We start from the raw sequence: 18,609 nt of genomic DNA on the forward strand, positions 1-18,609 counted from the left end.
AACTTTTGACTTCCCCAAATCGTAACTACAAATAGCTTATTATAATAGGCTTACTGATAACATAGTTCATTAACACATACTTTGTATGTTATATGTATTATACTCTATATTCTTACAATAAAATAAGCTACAAAGACAATCTTAAGAAACCCATTGTTGTTGTTAGGTGCCGTTGAGTCGGTTCTGACACGTCGACCTTATGCCTGGTCCTGCACCATCCTCACAATCATTGTTACGCTTGAACCCATTACTGCTGCCACTGAGTCATAAGGAAACACATTTACAGAAATGTACTGTAGTTATCAATATTTTATCTATTATATATTTACATCATCAGTTTGCAAGATGCATCATCTTCACTTTGAGTAGGAAGAAGTGGAGGAGGAAGAAAAAGGTTGGTCTTGCTGTCTTGAGTGGCAGAGGCAAAGAGGTGGAGAAGATGGAAGGGGAGGCAGGCATAGTAACTGTAATTTTATGGACATACTTCATAATTTCTAACTTTTTGGCGTTTTCATTTCTTTAAAAATGTTTCCATATGATACCAATACTCCTTTCTGAATTTGCTCTAGCTTCAGTTCCTGTATCGTTGTTAAGTGCTGTCAAGTAGTTTGTACTCATAGTGACCCTATATAGGGTTTCCGAGGAGTGGCTGATGAGATTGAACTGCCAACCTTGGGGTTAGCAGCTCACTGCTTATCTTACAGCGCCACACCAAGACTCCACCTGTATCTTAGAAGGGCCCATGCCATAAAAGAAGTCAAAGCAGCTGGTGTTTATCTTTCCCCTTCCTGGATCAGGGACCGCCTGAGATAAACTTTATAGATAAGGGCAGTCCTGGTCACAAACCCACTGCATTTGCACAAAATGGATTATCCCTTCCTGCCTTGAATCCTGGTGCTCACTTCTCTTCCTTGCCAATAAATGTCCAATGTGGCATTCCTGCCTCTCTACTCACCCCCCAACAATAAGGCATTTTCATCTACATTAAAAAACGGTTCAAATACCCTTTCTCCTCAATGACTTTCTTAATGGCGTCCGCAAACTCATCTACTGTTTGTCAGCAGAAGCTGTTTCTCCTGTTAAATCGGCCTTTTTAAAGTCAAACTTCTAAAAATATCAAACCATCCTTTGCTGATATTGAATTCTCCAGCTTTAGATCCTTCATCTTCCTTTTGCTTTGTCACATGACTTCACTTTTTCTCAAATCATATTAGTCTATAGGCACATCTGCACGTATGGTAGTTCAAATCCACCAGCTGCTCCTTGGAAACCCTATACAGGGTTGCTATGAGTCGGAACGGACTCAATGGCAATTAACAACTCCTCTTATAGCAATCCTGCACCCACATAAAAACTGCCACGAGAAGGTCATTTTGCAAAAAGTGCAAGGTTTTTGTGCTTATAGCATAGCTGCAGCAGTGCCTTCATGAATTTCCCCATTTTTACAATGGTCCATATTGGATTAATTTATCTTGAAATGGTGGGCAACCACAGCTGCAGATCTCAATAAAGCACTTCAGATCAATCAACTCAACGTTTTCTTGTAAATGTCATGGCTTTTCTCTACTTCTTGGGATCACTTCTGCTCCATGGGAGAAAGGTGAAGCTTTCTGCTTCTGCAAAGATTCACAGCCTTGGAAGCCCTCTGCAGGGTCCCTCTGACTCCACGGCACAGAATGGAATACCAGTATGTTTTTAATGCAGTTATGATTTACTGCCACAGCTTTACATTTGTTCACACTTCTCCTGAATGTAAACAATGGTGCAATGTACACTGTGTGCACAAGTTTTGGTAAATTTTAATTTTTATAATTGATCTTGGAGAATATTGAAAGTGCCATGGGCTGCCAAAAGAACCAATAGATCGTTTTGGGAGACGTGCAGCCAGAGTGCTCCTTGGAGACCAAGATGGCCAAACTTCATCTCTCATACTTCGGACATATTGTCAGAAGGGACCAGTCACCGGAGAAGGATATCATGTTTAGTAAGATGGAGGGTCAGAGAAAAAAAGGAAGACCCCTAACGGGATGGATCGGCCAAGTGGCAGCATCGATGGACTCAAGCGTGGCAACAGTGGTGAGGTTGGCCCAGGATGGGGCGGTGTTTTGTTCTGCTGTGCATAAAGACGCTATGAGTCGGTACTGACTCGATAGCACCTAACAATCTTATGGTGGCAAATGACAAACTAGACTACTATCTAATTAACATACTTAAAAGATGGTTTTTTTTGTTGTTGATTTTTTATCTTTAGGCAACATGCTTCACATGTTAATTTTTTCCAATTGTTGCAAATCTCCAAAAACTTTTCCAATATTACTGAAAAGCAATCCATGTACAAGTGGACCGGTATAGCTCAAACCTGTGTTGCTCACAGGCCAACTGTGTTTGCCATTAAGGAGCAGTGAAGACAATGCAGTCTGCATTTCCAACCAAACCATTTATCGAGGGCATTGTGAATATACTGCTGCCATTGCCCCCATTGAATCTCTGCAGCATCCCTGCTGTGATCCTGGCAGTCTGGATGAATCAGATTTAGCTGGGAATGCTTTCAAGAATAGGAAATCTCAGGCCTGATCTCCAGAGATTTTATTCAGGAGGAATGAAGTAGGAACTTGCCTTTCTCAAAAGCTTTTCCAGTAACCCAATGCACAGCTGTTATGGTTAGTGGCTTATACACCTCCTTTGAACACTTGCTCCTGGAGAAGAGTTTGGGTCTGATCCATCTTGCTCCTGGTAGCGCTCAGTGCAGGGGCAACCCTTGGATGCACATTCAGGTGCATGGAAGGTGCCAGGAAAGTCATGGTGGCCAGCAGTCCTGTAGCTTTCTGCAAGCCAGGCAGGAAAGCAGCCTCTGGAGTCCCTGATGGACTGACCAGCGAGAGGCACAGGGAAATAACCCCCCACCCCACCAAGGCTGCCTTGCCAGGCGGAAGAGGCTGGCCACTTCTGGAATGTAGCCTTCATCTCATTGTTAGTCACAAAAAAAACGGTGTTTAGACAAATTTAGGTAAGGAAAATGCAGCTGGATAGTGGAGGTACTGTTTAAACAGCTCTTCAGGGATCATGTGAAGGGCACAGGGAGGATCTCCTCAGTGTCCACAGGAGGCAGGGGCAGGGGGGTATTGCCAACCTGTCCAGTTTCATTCTCCAACTCCCCATCCAGTAGGTTTCATTTCTCTCACCTGATGTTAGATTGCCATCCCTAAGTGCCCAGGTCTGGCAAGGTGGAGCAGGGCTCAGACATGCTACCACCATTCTGACTGACCGCATTAACTAATGCCAGAGCTGCAACCGCTCTCATTTTCCAGGAGAAATTGAGGTGCTGACGGGGAGGCACTTGCCAGAGACTGAGCCCAGATCTCCTCTACTTACTGCCATTCCTCCTTGGGATATGCAAAGTCAAGTAGGGATACAATCTTACTTTGTTCCACAAGATTAAACAATGGACCCAGCACCTTTTATTGATGAGTTAGTAATAATAACTGTATTGCCCTATACCAGCTTCATAAATTATAATTAAGTATGACCCCAGGACAAACCATGACTAGCAGGAAGTGCTGAGGTGGGCACAGCAGCTGCGTGAGCACTGGAGGCACTTTCACATTGACTACTGATGGGAGCGGTGCCCACACCTCAGTAAGGGAGCAGAGACCAGATGACCATCAGGCAGGAAGTTTGCAGAGATATGCTGCTGAACTCTGAAATCCCTTTCAGTCCCAGGATCTGAAGTGACGCTAATAACGGATTCCGGGCTAAAGCAGATCTTGGCTGAGGGCTGTTGGGCTCAGCAGACTGCACAGGCACGGGTGCCAATGTGCCTGGTGTGCCCACGCTCCCCTGGGTTAAGCTGCTGCTCTCCGTCTGAGAAAACGGACCAGGTGCACGATCTGAAACTGGGAGACGGTGCCAGGACACAGTCAGAGACCTCTTCCGGGCATTCTTACGCTGCTGCCTGACTCCCCCTCTGCACCAGTACAGCCTGAACAGGGGCTTTACTGGGGGCTTGGGAAGCTGCGACAGGTCAGCATGCAAGACTTTGGGGACTTGGGACAGCTGCCAAGAGACAAAGATGATGGGCACCAATCTCAGTGGCTCGGGGTATTTCCTCCTCAGTTTCTTAGGGGCAGAGTGCAGAGAGGGCTCAGCACTTCACAAACTGGTGTGTGACCTCGTAGATTCCCACCGACTCCTGAGCCTTTTCATCATAGTCGGTCCAGTCCTGTGAAACAACAAGGTAACATTAGCCTTACGAGGTAGCCTAGGTCTGTGTGGGGAGTAGAGGCCTGCGACGGGAGAACTCCAGCTTAGGCCTGGCCGCTGATGTTCATGAACACGTGTGATCCTGAACAAGTCTAAACTCCAGTTCTCCCAGCTTTGTGACTGTGGGCAAACCACTACTCCTTTGAACCTCATTTTTGTACACAGGCCTAGCTCAATAAATGCTAGATACTAGGTGCTAAGTGTTGGGCTCCAGGTGTGGCACTGTAGGGTCAGCACTGTTCAGAAACCCTGTACAGGGCCACTATGAGTCAGAATTGACTCAAAGGCACTTAACGTGTACTGAGGAATCTTCGTGTGGTGCTATAGGGTAAGCACTGGACTACTAACTGCAAGACTGGCAGTTTAAATCCACCAACTGCTCCTTGAAAAGCTGACTGTTGTTAAGTGTCGTCAAGTTGGTCTCGACTCAGAGAAACCATGCACAGGGTTTCGAAGAGCAGCTGGTAGGTTTCAACTACAGACCTGAGAGTTAGCAGTCTGGTGTTTATCCTACAGGGTCACTATGACTCAAAACTAACTCAACGGCACTTAATCACAATAGTGTATTGAAATTTCTGTCTTTCCGTGAAGGCCCAAGAACAAAGCTTCCTTGTTTTCAGAGCAGTCATGTGTCCAACCGACTCCAAGGGTCAGTCAGCTTTCCAATGATGAGCTTCATTCACCCACAGAATACTTCTACCAGCTGCCCTCTAGTACCCTATAGCGCCCCAAGACCCGTACCTTTTCCTGCAGGTTAATATCACTGAAGACAGTCCCCGACTCCGTACCTTCGGCAGCAAACCCAGCCTGCAGGTGACAGAAAGGAGCAGTTAGCCTGAGGAAAGGAGGCACTGGCCTGGCCAGGAATGGCCTCTTCTCGAAGCACCTTTGGGATAGGGTGACAGAGAGCCAGTGTGGACAGCTGTTTTGGACTAACTGCTGAGTTCCCAGGGCGTGGCAGCTCCCTTGGAACTCATATGATCCCTCCACACTAGAGCCTTAGACCGTGGGGCATGAGGGCTGGGGCACAGCCTCCCACTACCTGTGATGTGCTACAGGACCTTGATTTATTTCTAATGAAATGGGGATGACATCGCAGATCTGCTGGGCCGGAAGCACACTGTACTAGTAAAGTGGGACAAACACCGACTCTAGAGAAGGCACGACGCGGTTCAGATTACAGCTCCCTCCACTGTTTGTCAACTGTGTGACCCTGCGGTTCCTTCCTCATTTGAAAACTCAGATGAGAAATCTCGTAGGATTACTGAGAGGACTAAATGAGGTGACATGTCAAAGTGATGGGGACGGTGCCCAGCATCCAGCAGGCACTTAATAAATGACAGTTACTGTTCATCTTGGAAAGAGACTCCCTAGTCCATGGTTTAGTAGGAAGCGAAGTTCTGCTCTCACTTCTTTTAGCTCCTCCCCAGACACAGGTTCCCCAGGAAGACACACGCACCTGAGGCTGGAAATCAACTGGTTCGAGACCCCGGCACTCAAACTCTACTATTGTCTTGAACTTCTCACTGTCTTCAGCCTGGAAGAAAAGGGTATTGAGGAGGAGGGCCCCAGCTAGGGCTTCAAGATGATTCCATGGCACCTGCCCTTCCTGCTAAGTGGATGATTTCTGAAAGGAGCCTGCGTTGGGCTCCTGTTTCCATGAGACCTTCTATGGACATACGTGCTTAAGTGTGGACTCTGGGGTCAGCCAACTGGCTGGGAGGCTGAGCTGAGCCTCTCTTCCCCTCTGGGCCTAAGGCTCTTCAACTGTCAAACCTCTGCAGGTCTCCTGTCAGAATTTGAAATTGCAAGTAAAGGAGAAGTTCAGTGCTATGTTCAATAGACGATGTATAGAGTTAATACCCAAAACACAAGTAAGAATGTTAAGGTATGAAGTCTCTGATCATACCATCAGTCCCAAGACACAGAGCCACAGACCTGTGCTAACTAACCATCTGCCATGCTGAGGGCACAGGACTCACTGACAGGCCCTGAAGCAGGCTGCGAGTGGAGGAGGTACCTTTGAGGGAGTTGTCACCCTTTCCTGACCCAGGGGCTCTAGACCCCAACCAACAGTCTCATTCTAGCAGCCACTGCATTCATTTGCTGGCATGGGTGGGGCACTTCTGTTTGATGGTCTGTCTCTTATGCTAGATCACAATTTCCTCGATGGTGAATCCTCGTTTAATTTCTCTCTTTAACGTCCAAAGTTGAGAGACATTTTAAATATCACATAAATATGAAACAAATGCCCTTTAAATAAACTAGCAGACACAAAGTACAAGGCCCTTTTGGGCTATTTTGTTACACTTCTGGACTATTGTTGTTACATGCCATCAAGTCAGTTTCGACTCAGCGGCTGCGGTGCTTGAATCGCCGACTTTGCAGTCCAGTGCATTAACCCAAGTGCCACACCAGGACTCCACTATTAGTTTAGTCTACCTTAAATCAATTTCATTTAAGATATGAAAGCACAGATTAAGCAACCAGATGGAAGGGAAGATATGAGGGGATTTCAAAAAGTTCATGGAACAAAGGAATTAAAAACAATGAAAAATTTCCAGTAACTTTTGAAGCCCCTTGTATATAATACATGAGTGCCAAGGAACCAAGGAAAAGAAGATGAAAAGAGACAGACATTCTCCCCAGAGCCAACAGAGAGCCTTCTCCTGGAGATGGGCCCTGAATTTGGACTGCTAGTCTCCTAAACTGTGAGGAAATGTGTTTGTTAAAGCATTTTTGTTTTAGCAGCAGTAGATAACTAAGACATAGTACAATGTAACGACTTAATATCATAGATAATATCAAGGGGAACACTATTCAGAGGACTATCCTACCAGTGGATTTAAAGATGACTAACGAGTCCCTTAAAAAGTAGACAAGGCAAGCACTGTGAGCACGGAAACTAAGCAGCCAGGCTGGCTCAGAGATCCCGAGAGACCCACATAAACAGTCTGTTTATGAAGTCTTTTCCCTAGCTAACAGTCAGTCAATGTGTGGTGAATAAACGCCTGGGTGAGTGAGTGAGTGAGTAAATGAACAAATGTCCCAGAGCAGATCACGCGGATGCAGCTAGAACTCTAGGACCAGGCCTCCCAGTTTAGGCTAAATCCCACCACGCCTGCCACTGTAATAAGAAACTTACATTGTAAGATTTGATGGTACTGCTCAAAATCTCTGCAACAGAAGAGAAGATAAAGTTGAGTCTCCACCCTGGCCCCACTCAGGTGCCCAGATGTGGTTCTGGGAAAACAGGCCTACCCTGCATAGGCTGGAACACCCACAGATAGCATGAGCCTGCTTTTGGTCTGCTTAAGAAACGGGGGTCCAGCCTGACAGAGCTCAGTGTTCATGCCTGACCTACCGATGGAGTTCTCCCGAGAACACAGCTTGCACTTCTGGACCATGGAGGCACTGCCTCGACCTCCTTTAAGTGCCACACTGTCCTGGTGAGGGACAAACAGATCATCTGGTCACATACCAGTTAGCTGCAAGGGTCCCAAGATCAAATCCCACCACTGAGTGTTCAGGTGAAGAGATCAAGATCCCCCAGAAGGTGAGTGACTTGCTAGGACAGGAATCCTGGGGAGACTGCTAGAGACTGAAGAAAAATTCAAATTCCCTAGATTTTGAATTCTGTCTCACATCCTAAAGGTGCCTGTTGTTTCACTGCTTCACAATGATGACTGTCATCCCCCAAACCATAAAAAGCAGGGTCCAGAGAGACTCCCCGAGCCCCTGGCCTACAAGTGTAAGTGTGTTGGTGTGTGTGTGCACACGACAGTGTGAAGAGCCATTACCATCAGCCGAATGTACTGCCACTTCTCTGAAATCTCACCACAGTTGCCACATTTCATCTTAGGAGAGAAAAGAGCATTAGTCAAACAGCTGCTCTCAGTTGGCAGAGAGAGGAAAATGTAAGAAAACTGAGGTGAGCAGGCTTATTAATAACCCATCATTCTGTCAGCAATCTCACCTCATCCTTACAACCAACCCCAACCAAGGCAAAACCTAACTTCTTTTAGGTGAAGAACAGGCCAAGCTGCTTCTCATGCTGATGTCCAGCTAAGAAGAGCTTTAACTGGGGATTCAAGGATCATGTGGTACAGAAATGGCCTTGACAGGCCCCTCATCTACTCTGCTGGATTAGGAACATCCTCTGTGTTTCCACAGGTTCTAAGTATTTATCACTCTGCTTTTACTGTATTTCTCTATCTCCTTCACTAGCAAGGAGAGAAGTTAATGAACATTGACTTGAAGTTAATTATTGAAGTTAATGAACATTGACTTCCCAAATAAGTGCTAGAACTTGGGCTTCAAATATTTGGAAATAAAGCTGGTCAGAGAAGGTTTCCTGAAGGAGACAGTGATTTTGTAGAGTACTGAAGGAAGCTGGATTTAGACTAGGAGGAATTCTGGGATCTGGGAGAGTGAAGCGCCTCTAATTGCTTGGATAAGAGGAGGACCTCTGTAGGTCATGCCACTGTTGTTGTGAAGTGCTGTTGAGTTGGTTCTGACTCGTTGTTAATGCCGTCGGATCCGTTCCGCCCATAGGGTTTCCAAGGAGCTGCTGGTGAGCTTGAAATGCCGACCTTGCAGTTCAAACGACTTTGCAGTCTGGTGCATTAACAACCTACAGTGCCACACCAGGATTCCTCTGACTCATGGTGGTTGGTGGTTATATGCTGTGGAGTCGGTACCAACTCACCGCGACCCTGCATAAGGTTTCCGAGGCTGTAAATCTTTACAGGAGCAGAAAACCTCATCTTTCTCCCACAGAACCACTGTTAGTTTCAAACTGCTGACCCTGAGGTTAGCAGCCCAATTCGTAACCACTACGCTACCAGAGCTCCTTTTTGACTCATAGTAGCCCTTTAAAAAAATAGGGTCTTCAAGGAGCATCTGGTGGGTTTGAACCATCAACTTTGTGGTTCGCAGCCCAGTGCTTATCTTACAACGCCAATACACGTAGCACATTTACCAGTGGGGTGGAGAGGTAAGGAAGGGGTGGTGGTTGTTAAGTGCCATAGAGTCGGTTCATAGCAACCCTATATAGGGTTTCCAAGGGAACCATCAACCTCATGGTTAGCTGACCAGAGCCACAGTATAACACTAAACAAAGGATTTCACAGTACATGAAATCTAATCAAGAAACTAAGGAGTCCTGGTGTGGCGCTATGGGTTAATGCGACAGATTGCAAAGCCGGTTGAACGGCAAGGTCGGCATTTCAAGCTCACCAGCAACTCCTTGGAAACCCTATGGGCGGAACCGACTCTACTGCACTTAACAATAACAACAACAATCAAGAAACCAAAAGGTGAAATTATTAATAAATAATCACAAAAGTTCCCTTCAAGTAGCACTGTTTCCTGTCTACTTAGAAGCTATGAAAGGGAGGGAAAATTTAAACGGAGGAGTTCCAGAACAATGTCAAGTAAGGATTAACCAATACATTCTTTAAGATATATAACGTTATAATCAGGAAGAAAAAAAAGAGCATTTAATGTTTGGTGAAATATTTTTATCTGGCATGGAAGAAAGCACCTCGCTCGCTCAATCCTGAGATCAACCAGTAAATCACACAACTACCAGGATGGGGAACCTTTCCCGGGTCAGCCAGCCCGCGCCCTGCCCCTCAACCGCTAAGCAGCCCACAGCCTCTCGGAAGCTCCTCCCATCTTCCCTCTGTCCTAGGGTCCCGCCCCTCTAGCTGCACCTTCAGGTACCACCGGAAGTCCTCGCCCACAGGCCGGAGGCTGGTGACGTTCTCCAACGTGGCTTTGAGCTGCAGCGCGATTTTCTGAGAAGAGGGCCAGAGCCACAGCGTCAAACGCGCCGAACCCATCCCCGCCTCGCCCAGAATAAGCTCGGCTTCCCAGTTCCTCAGCACGAGCCCGCTCCTTTCATCCCCTCCTGGCTCCCAGATTTTCGCCCGCCCTGCCCCCAGCGGTGCGACCTCAACTCACCCCCATAGTGGCTCAGCACAGTCTAGTGCGGGCTGTGGCCGCTACTTTCCGGCCAGTCGTAAAAGGCGAGCGCCGCCTGCGCACTGGTGGTGCCGGGCCTCTAGCTTTTGCCAGACAGGGGCGGGAGAAGGGCGGAGCCCCAAGGACCAGGCGTGCTCTGCGATGCGCTGCAATCATTACCTGTATGGTTTTTATCGATTCAGTAAAATGAAACATGTGACAGTAAAGAGTCTGCAATTAACCAGTTCTCAGACCCGCTGAAACCGGCCTCCAGAGATCGGTAATTCCTTGAGTATTTACTAAAAGCCGATTTTGTGCCAACACTAAGCTAGTCTGAGGAACACCCCAGCGAGCAGACAGTCTTTGCTAGAACCTTTGCCAGTTATCTTTCCTGGCGCTTAACTTTTCTGCTTCCAGTACCCAGCTCTGCATTTGGTCTTTGCCTGACCGCTGAGGTTTCTCAGGTCACGTCGGTCATTCTGTCCAGCAGCCTAGTCGGTTTGGGGATGGCAGCGATCTGCACTAACCTGTACCTTCCCTTCTTCCTTCTCCCAGATTTGGCTTCTAAGCCTCCTTCCTTCGTCCTATTCATGTGCTCACAACTGAACCCTCTTCTTCTCTGGACTTCCATCTTGCTTATCTTTCTATGTTTACTGAATCTTGTTTTTACTTGTCCCCTTGTCCAGGGCACTTCAAACTACATAGGAGCTTTGGGCGTTGCTTTTTACAAGGAACAGGGCAGCAGACTCAAGTTTTGGGGTAACATGTTACCATTCCATTTCAGCTTCCCTTGCAATTTATTGGAGAAACTACATCTATAGGGTGTCCTGGTATGGCACTCTAGGATAAGCACTGGACTGCTAACTGCAAGGTCAGTGGTTGAAACCTACCAGTTGCTCCTCAGAAACCCTATACAGGGTCACTATAATTTCAGAACCAAGTAGACAGCATTAACAGCATATCCTATAGAGTTTCCTCTCAGGGTTCCTGAGGTTGTACATCTTCACTGGAGCAGAAACCTCATCTTTCTCGCACTTTATTTTCTTATTTCCTGTAAATAGGTAGTTATATAGAGAGAGTTGCTTAAAATTTTGGGCAATACTTAGTGCGTTCAGTTTTAAAAAGTAGTTGAGAAGAGCTCACATGGACATTCCATTCACATGGAGTCTTTATAAAATAATAAAAATTGGATTTTATCACATATTTATTAAAGACAATCACTTATAGTTTATAAAAAATACCACCCTGATATACACAAAAATGTACTGCTCATGGGAATTAAAAACAACTATCCCCCACACCCCTCATGTCCACATCAGTATTCAATCTAGATTGGCTTAATCTTGAAATGTAATCCAATAAGACTGAAGACCAAACACTTCAGGTCCTGGACAAGATAATAAAACACTCGTAAGCCTTCTGGATCCCTAAAACACAAGAAGAAAAAACGTTTTAAAAGTTGTGAAAAGCTTCAGAAAATACCATTTTGTAACTAACTCAAATATTAAAAAAGAAAGAAATGATACATGAAAATGCAATGAGGTCATTTAAACTTTTTTTTTTTAATGTGGATATGCTTATATTAAGTGAAAAAAATAAAATAGCATCAATAATTTTTTGTAAAGAAAAAATGACTAGAAATTCTTCAGGAGGGGATTGCAATCATTGTATTGAAGCAAAGTATATGATTTGCTGAATGTAAAACTGCTGATCTGCTCTGTAAACCTTCACTCAATTCATAAAAGTTAAAAAAAAAAAAAAGATATCAACAGTAGTTGTCTAACTAATAAAAAGATGAAACTTTCCCTCTTTCTACTTCTCTATATTTCCTGTGTTTTCTACATTGAGCACATACTATTTTCAGAATTAGGAAAACTAAATAAAATTTAGGTAGGACTAAGCAGTACTATGAGGCAGGAATCATTGGCTTGATTCCTTAGTGAACAAAGGCAGTCCAAAGGAAGGTGATCACGCCATATATAATCCCAAATCCTTAAAAAAAAAAATTGTTCCCATGGACATGAAGTTAAAAATCAAAGACCAAAGGCAACAGAATCAAGGCTTCAAAGAATCTTCAGTCTCTCTCTAATGAGGGGAACAATGTTGCCGTATCTCTGCCTTACACTTTACATCACATCTGCCCAGTATGCTCCCACTGTGGCTAAAGATTTCCCATCAGTCTTCCCCAAAACAGATATAACTGGATATAAGGATCATGCACACTTACTTGGACTGATTAACATCAATAAGGGAACCAATTTTTGAGGTTGTGAATGAAATGTGTTCATCACCAATGACAATTTCAAGCTCCTAGAAACATTAAAAAAAAAAAATCTTGCCGAACCAGTTTTCATCAAGCACACAGGAGAAGGGTTTATCATCTACCCAAAGCACACAAACTCTCTACAGGGAGCCCAGTTCACACCAAACGATTCCCTGGTAGTAACAGTATTTATATCTACAAATAATACCAGAGATACTATCTGTAGATATAATTTCTGTTTTAGTCCTTGAAAAGCTCATACTCTTATTAGAGAAAGTTGTACCCATGAGGCCCCATTATTTCTGAGATTTGGGATAATTTCAGTAGTGTTTTGTGTGAGTTTTCATTATTCACAATACCCGGCCTGGAGAGTGACATGGACAGAACTGTGCTTTCAGATTACCAAAGGATCCACATATCTGGGCAACATGGGATAAGATAAAATTCCATCCAGGGCTTGGGTTTGAGCCCATCTTTGCTACTTGTGTCTCAATTTTTAGATAGCAAAAGGATCATAAACTTTCAAAAAATACGTATGGGAGACCTACTGTGTGCTGGGATTGTTCTCAGTGCTTGGGAAAGATGAGTAAGACCAACCAAAACAAACACAAATCTGACGTGCAATTTACATTCTAGTGGGCCTAACTTTTTTTTTCCTTCTCTTTTTCTACTTCTTTTTCACTTACATTTTTAATTATGAAAAAATCTGAACAGAAATTAGAGAAAACCAGTTCAATTTTGCCCAGATTTAAGATATTAATGTTTTGTCATATTTGCATTAGATTTTAAGGCAATAAAAAATAAAAAGTTTGGGTTCACCTCCCACTCTTCTTGAAGCTGGAGTATAATCTTTCTTAGGTTTTTAGAGTATTGGTAATGTATTTTGAAGTTTTTATGCAAGTGATCATGCTATATGTTATCTTAACATTTCTAATTCAACACTGTGTTTGAGATTTATGCATTTTGATCACTACAGACTTAGTTCATTTGTTTTAAATGCATTGCGAGTATTTCCTTATGGAAGCACACTTATGAAAATGTCTACAAGTAGCATATTAAGTATTTTTAATTCTGCCAAATATTATCAAATCACTCCCTAAAATGGCTGTACCAACTTTATTCCTACTAGTAGTATATCTCCCTTTTTCTCTTATCCTTTTTAATACTTGGTATTACTTTTTGTCACTGTAAGTGGACTGCAAACAAGGTAGGTAGTTTGAGCCCACCAGCCACTCCACAGGAGAAACATGAGGCTTTCTGCGCTCACAAAGACTTAAAGCCTCAGAAATCCTATATGGAGTTCCTGTGAGTTGTAACCACCTGAATAGCACTTAACAACAATGGGCTTGAAATGGCACATGCTCATTTTTGCCAGTGTCAAGGGTCTGAAATGGTAGGCTCAATGTTATGTGCAGAGCTGCAATTTCATCTTCCATTTGTAAAGTTTCTGCACCTCTAGAGGTAAGTTACTAAACTGCTTACCTGTCGGCCAACTCGGTCTGGAGGAGGCCACAAAGCATCGTCCTCCTTGGTAATTTCACTGTCATCAATTATTCTCTTCAATTCTTCCATCACACTTTTGTGTACATAAGCCTGAAAGCAAATTAACAAACAGAATTTGAACGGTATCCCTAAGTATTCAAGTGGTATTCCCTGACTCAGGTAGAGACGGCAGATAAAATGAATGCTCCTAGAGACATGTTTCTGGAACCTGTTTGTGGGAAGACACTTAGGCTGACCATGGACAGCATGCTAGAGAAGAGGGGCAGGGTCAGAAGTGCCATGTAGTGGTTACCACTTCTTTGTACACCCTGTTCATACTTTCTCTGCCACAAATCCAGAGCACACCTGAACTCAAAATACAAGATGTGGGTCATCACTAAATACCTAAGAAGGCCTCAAGTCCTGGTGATTTTTAACTAGATGGCATGCTTCCAAAGAGAGCCAGGTCTTTCAAAATACATTTAGCATACTATACTAATCCACAAAAACAAAAACAAGATGCTCATATGTGAGCATTTAATTAAAGAATGGCTTAATTAAATACTATGAAAATATAGTGAGTGCAGAGACATTTTCAAATGTGATAAAGTGGTTGAAAAAAAAGAACAGCTCTGAAAAAACCTTTATGGTGTAGTAGAAATCACAACTGAGTTGAGCATGTGGACTTGAAACAATGAGAGGTTTGGATTTATTGAAAAATTCACTGTATTTCTTACTAGTGGTAGTTAAGTTTAAACAAGACCCACAGTTAATATCTGAGCTTTCATTTTTCCTCTCTGTAAAGGGGATATCTACCTAGTGTAGTGGTTACGAATCGGGCTGCTAATCTCACGGTCAACGGTTCAAACTACCAGCTGTTCCACGGGAGAAAGATGAGGCTTTCTGCTCCCGTGAAGATTTACAGCCTCGGAAACCCTGTATAGGGTCACTATGAGTCCGAACTGATTCCACAGCACATAACAACCACCACCACCACCTGTCTATTAGTTTGTTGTACTGGGGTGGCTTCCTGCATGTTGCTGTGAAGTTGGAAACCATACTACCAGTATTTCAAATCCTAGCAGGCTCACCCATGGTGGACAGGATTCAGCAGAACTCCCTGATCAAGAGAGGTGACCAACTTGCAAAAAAATTGGCCAGTAAAAGCCTATGAATCATGACAGAACACTATTTGACTTGCTTGTTCTGAACATGTACCAGGAAGGATCAATTGCTACAGGAGATCGTGTTCGGTGAAGCAAAGTTCAATGAGGGTGATGGAAACGCTCAGTGGATTGGCACAAGAGCTGCAATGGACTTGAACATCATGAGGAAGACACAGGCTTGGTAACATTTTGTCCTGTTGTACGTACACAAAATGCTCTTTAAAAAATTCCAATAACTTTAATTCCATTTTCTACTACCTTTTTGAAGCCCCCTTGGTATATGTAACATGTTATCTAACAAGCATTCAATGAATGTTAACTGCTTTCCCATGTTCCCTTTCCCAAAGGAAATATACCAAGCACTGAAGTATAACATATTTTGTTCTACAAGAGCACTAAACAGTTGCAAGGAGGGCAGATTTTACTATTTCTGTTTTTGTGGATGAGGAAACTGAGTCAGCTAGTTCAGCCAGAAAACGGACTCAAGATTATATGGTTAGTTAAGTAACAGATTCAGGATTCAAACCAAGATCTGCCAGACTCCAAATTACTAGTAACTGGTTCAGCATTGTGAAAGAAAACACAAAATCAGGGAAGATTTGTATCAATACCACTTTCAGAAAGAACAAAGACAACACAGAGCAAAAATCTGAACTGTAGTTAAACGACGGGCTATCAGAAGGCTCACCTCTTTTCTGATCATTACATCATTTTTGTAATTGCTGTTGTTGGCATATCTCAATTTCCCTGCAAGGAGCAAAAAAACAAATTCAATATACAATAAAACACACGACTAAAGCATCATTGGTAGTGTAGTGGTTACGAATCAGGCTGCGAACCTCTGGGTCAGCAGTTCGAAACTACCAGCTGTTCCGCGGGAGAAAGATGAGGCTTTCTGCTCCCATAAAGATTTACAGCCTCGGAAACCCTGTACAGGGTCGCTATGAGTCGGAACTGACTTCACGGCACATAACAACAAAGCATCATTAGCTACCAAGACTACCAGCTGTGTGGCTTAAATGTATCCAGTTTTCTCTTCATATTATCTAAAAGATTTACTATTTAAATTTTTAGTGTTTCAAATAATGCTAGTTTTAGTTTTTCACTGTAGGCTAAACAGCCGCACACAGCCCAAATATACAGCTGACACTGAACTATATTTCATGTAAAAGGCAGGTCAGGTGCACTAAAATAATATAAGCAGGCTCTTCTGTGAGCTTGGGCAAATCAAACCTCACGGGCTTAATATCCTCACTTACAAATAGGTATATCCGACAAAGTCCAGTCACTGAGTTGAGTCCAATTCATAGTGACCCTAGGAGGGTTTTCAAAACAGGCACAAGTGTAAAAAAAAGCTAAAACTGTGTCTCCATGTTTCCCTTCCTTGTCTTTTCCCTTTCAATTCATTCTCCATACAGTGGACAAAGTGACCAAGTAACAGACCCATCTAATTAGATTACATTCATGCTTTCATGCTACCAGTAGCTCCCAGGTACCTGCCTGAAAATTCCCAACTTCTTAGCACGACAACTGGAGCCCTACTTGCCTTTTAAAGCCTCACTCCTGCAATATTCTGCTCTGGCAAAGCTGGAATTAACCTAACTTGCTTCGTTTCGCCAAGAAACATCCCATGATTTTTTTTTTTTTTTGGTTTTCAGACCCTTTGCTGTTAATGCTGCTCAAAATGCATTCTTGTTTCTAGCCAGTTCTTACCACGTCTAAAGATCCATCTTCCTCCTCTCTCAAGTCACTTCATTCAGGAAGCCTTCCCTGAACTCCAGGCTAGATTTGGTGCCCCCTCTGTTTCTTTCTACCACAGTACCTACTACAGGTATTCCCTGCTTTTTGAGAGCTTGCTTTATGACACTTTACTCTTAAAGACCTACCTACGTTGTTGGTAAGTACCGTGGAGTCGGTTCCGACCCATAGCGACCCTGCACTGGATTTCCAAGGCTGTAAATCTTTACGGGAGCAGAAGGCCTCATCTTTCTCCCACGGAATGGCTGGTAGTTTCGAACTGCCGACCTTGAGGTTAGTAGCCCAATTTGTAACCAGAGCTCCTTATCTACATTAGGACCTGTTTTTGTTAACAGAGAAATCCGAAGATTTTCGATTTTACGAAAAAGAAAGGCAAAATCAGCGTTTAGCAGTTGTTTTGTGGGTAACCGTTTGAGGCAGCGTGCAGCCAAGCACCAAGAGTGGTGTCACCAACCTCTTTCTCCGGGAACTACACTCAGCCTCAAGCCACCACAGCTTTACATTGTGTCTGAAACACGGTTATTAGCACTATTTTATGTTATTTTGGTATCATTTGGTAGACTATTTCTGGGGGGCCTGGGAACTCTCAAAAAATCCCCCCATATAAATTAATGCTAATTGCACCTTCACTTTACACCATTTATGAAAAGTTTTACAGAAACAAGAGTATGTTCGGATAACGGGGAAGACCGGTACACTGTTCCCGCCTGTCTTCCTCACCATCAGTGTTTGTCAGATTCATCTCCATTTAGTGGGAGTTTTCTGTCATGTTGAATTCCTCGTTCCATCACAAAAGACTCTCCCTAAATGGTATCAATCAGCAAAGACCCATTGGTTCTGTTCCCAATAATATTTTTAATTCTCCTCTCCATTTTCACCCTAGTTGTAACCAACACCCCTTTTGTCTTTACAACTCTGTCTCCTAATAAATAGCCCATTAAGTAGCCCTGTTTCCGCTCTTGCCCATTCTGCAGCTAATGGCAAGAACACTCGTCAAAACTAAAAGCATTCCAATTCAAAAGTCATTAAGTAGAAGCCCTGTACAAAGAAAGGATCAGTAGGGCTACGCAAGAGCGTTTCTTTCAGTCTGCGCTACACGGATCTCTGTCTAATCTTCAGCACTTTCCATACCTCGGACCGACGTCCCCACACGCCTGCCCCCAGGCTTAGTCCCCGCAGCGGGCATCTCTTACCGTCAGGTCGGAACTCAAACTCCAGGAACTCGTGGCCGAACTTGCCCTTGTGACCCACGTAGTAACGCAGATAAAAGTCACTCTCCATGGCTAGTAAAACCCAATGGAGACCGAAGTAAGGCCGCAGTAAGCGCCTGACAATGACGTCAAGGAGGCGCACGGAAGTGACGCATACGACGACCGCTTGCCGTGGAGACAGCTACTTCGCCCTCCAACTACCTCCCCTAGGCGGGAGCTAGACTGACCCGCCCCTTTTACCCGGAAGAGGGTGGGGTCTGCCCCATCCTTCTTGTCCAGAGGCGGGAACGAGATTACCCCACCCCTCTGGTCCAGGGGTGGGATCAAAGCTTTATTTATCCGCTCAGTCTAGTTGTTTTTGTGGTGGTTGTGTTTCGTGGAGTCGATTCCGACTCATAGTGACCCTGCATAAGGTTTCCGAGGCTGTAAATCTTTACGGGAGCAGAACGCCTCATCTCGCTCTCCGGAGGAACAGCTGGTAGTTTCAAACTGCTGACCTTGA

At 44.1% G+C, this 18,609-nt stretch overlaps 2 protein-coding genes across 2 annotated transcripts; both read right to left on the reverse strand.

Moving 5' to 3' along the window:
* Nucleotides 1–4,141: 4,141 nt before the first annotated feature.
* Nucleotides 4,142–10,106, reverse strand: LOC102832965 (chromosome unknown open reading frame, human C1orf123). The gene is made up of 7 exons (XM_006839866.1): nucleotides 9,978–10,106; nucleotides 8,061–8,117; nucleotides 7,625–7,706; nucleotides 7,406–7,437; nucleotides 5,720–5,797; nucleotides 5,002–5,067; nucleotides 4,142–4,219 (listed from the first exon to the last, which is right to left on the reverse strand). The coding sequence occupies exons 1-7, from the start codon at nucleotides 10,104–10,106 to the stop codon at nucleotides 4,142–4,144; spliced, it is 522 nt and encodes a 173-aa protein (XP_006839929.1).
* Nucleotides 10,107–11,392: 1,286 nt separating this feature from the next.
* On the reverse strand, nucleotides 11,393–18,200 carry MAGOH (mago-nashi homolog, proliferation-associated (Drosophila)). The gene is made up of 5 exons (XM_006839785.1): nucleotides 18,090–18,200; nucleotides 15,827–15,885; nucleotides 13,973–14,083; nucleotides 12,455–12,537; nucleotides 11,393–11,654 (listed from the first exon to the last, which is right to left on the reverse strand). The coding sequence occupies exons 1-5, from the start codon at nucleotides 18,175–18,177 to the stop codon at nucleotides 11,555–11,557; spliced, it is 441 nt and encodes a 146-aa protein (XP_006839848.1). The 5' UTR covers nucleotides 18,178–18,200; the 3' UTR covers nucleotides 11,393–11,554.
* Nucleotides 18,201–18,609: the final 409 nt, after the last annotated feature.

Source organism: Chrysochloris asiatica, unplaced genomic scaffold (genome assembly GCF_000296735.1).
Source record: "Chrysochloris asiatica unplaced genomic scaffold, ChrAsi1.0 scaffold00026, whole genome shotgun sequence".
Classification (NCBI taxonomy): Eukaryota; Metazoa; Chordata; class Mammalia; order Afrosoricida; family Chrysochloridae; genus Chrysochloris; species Chrysochloris asiatica.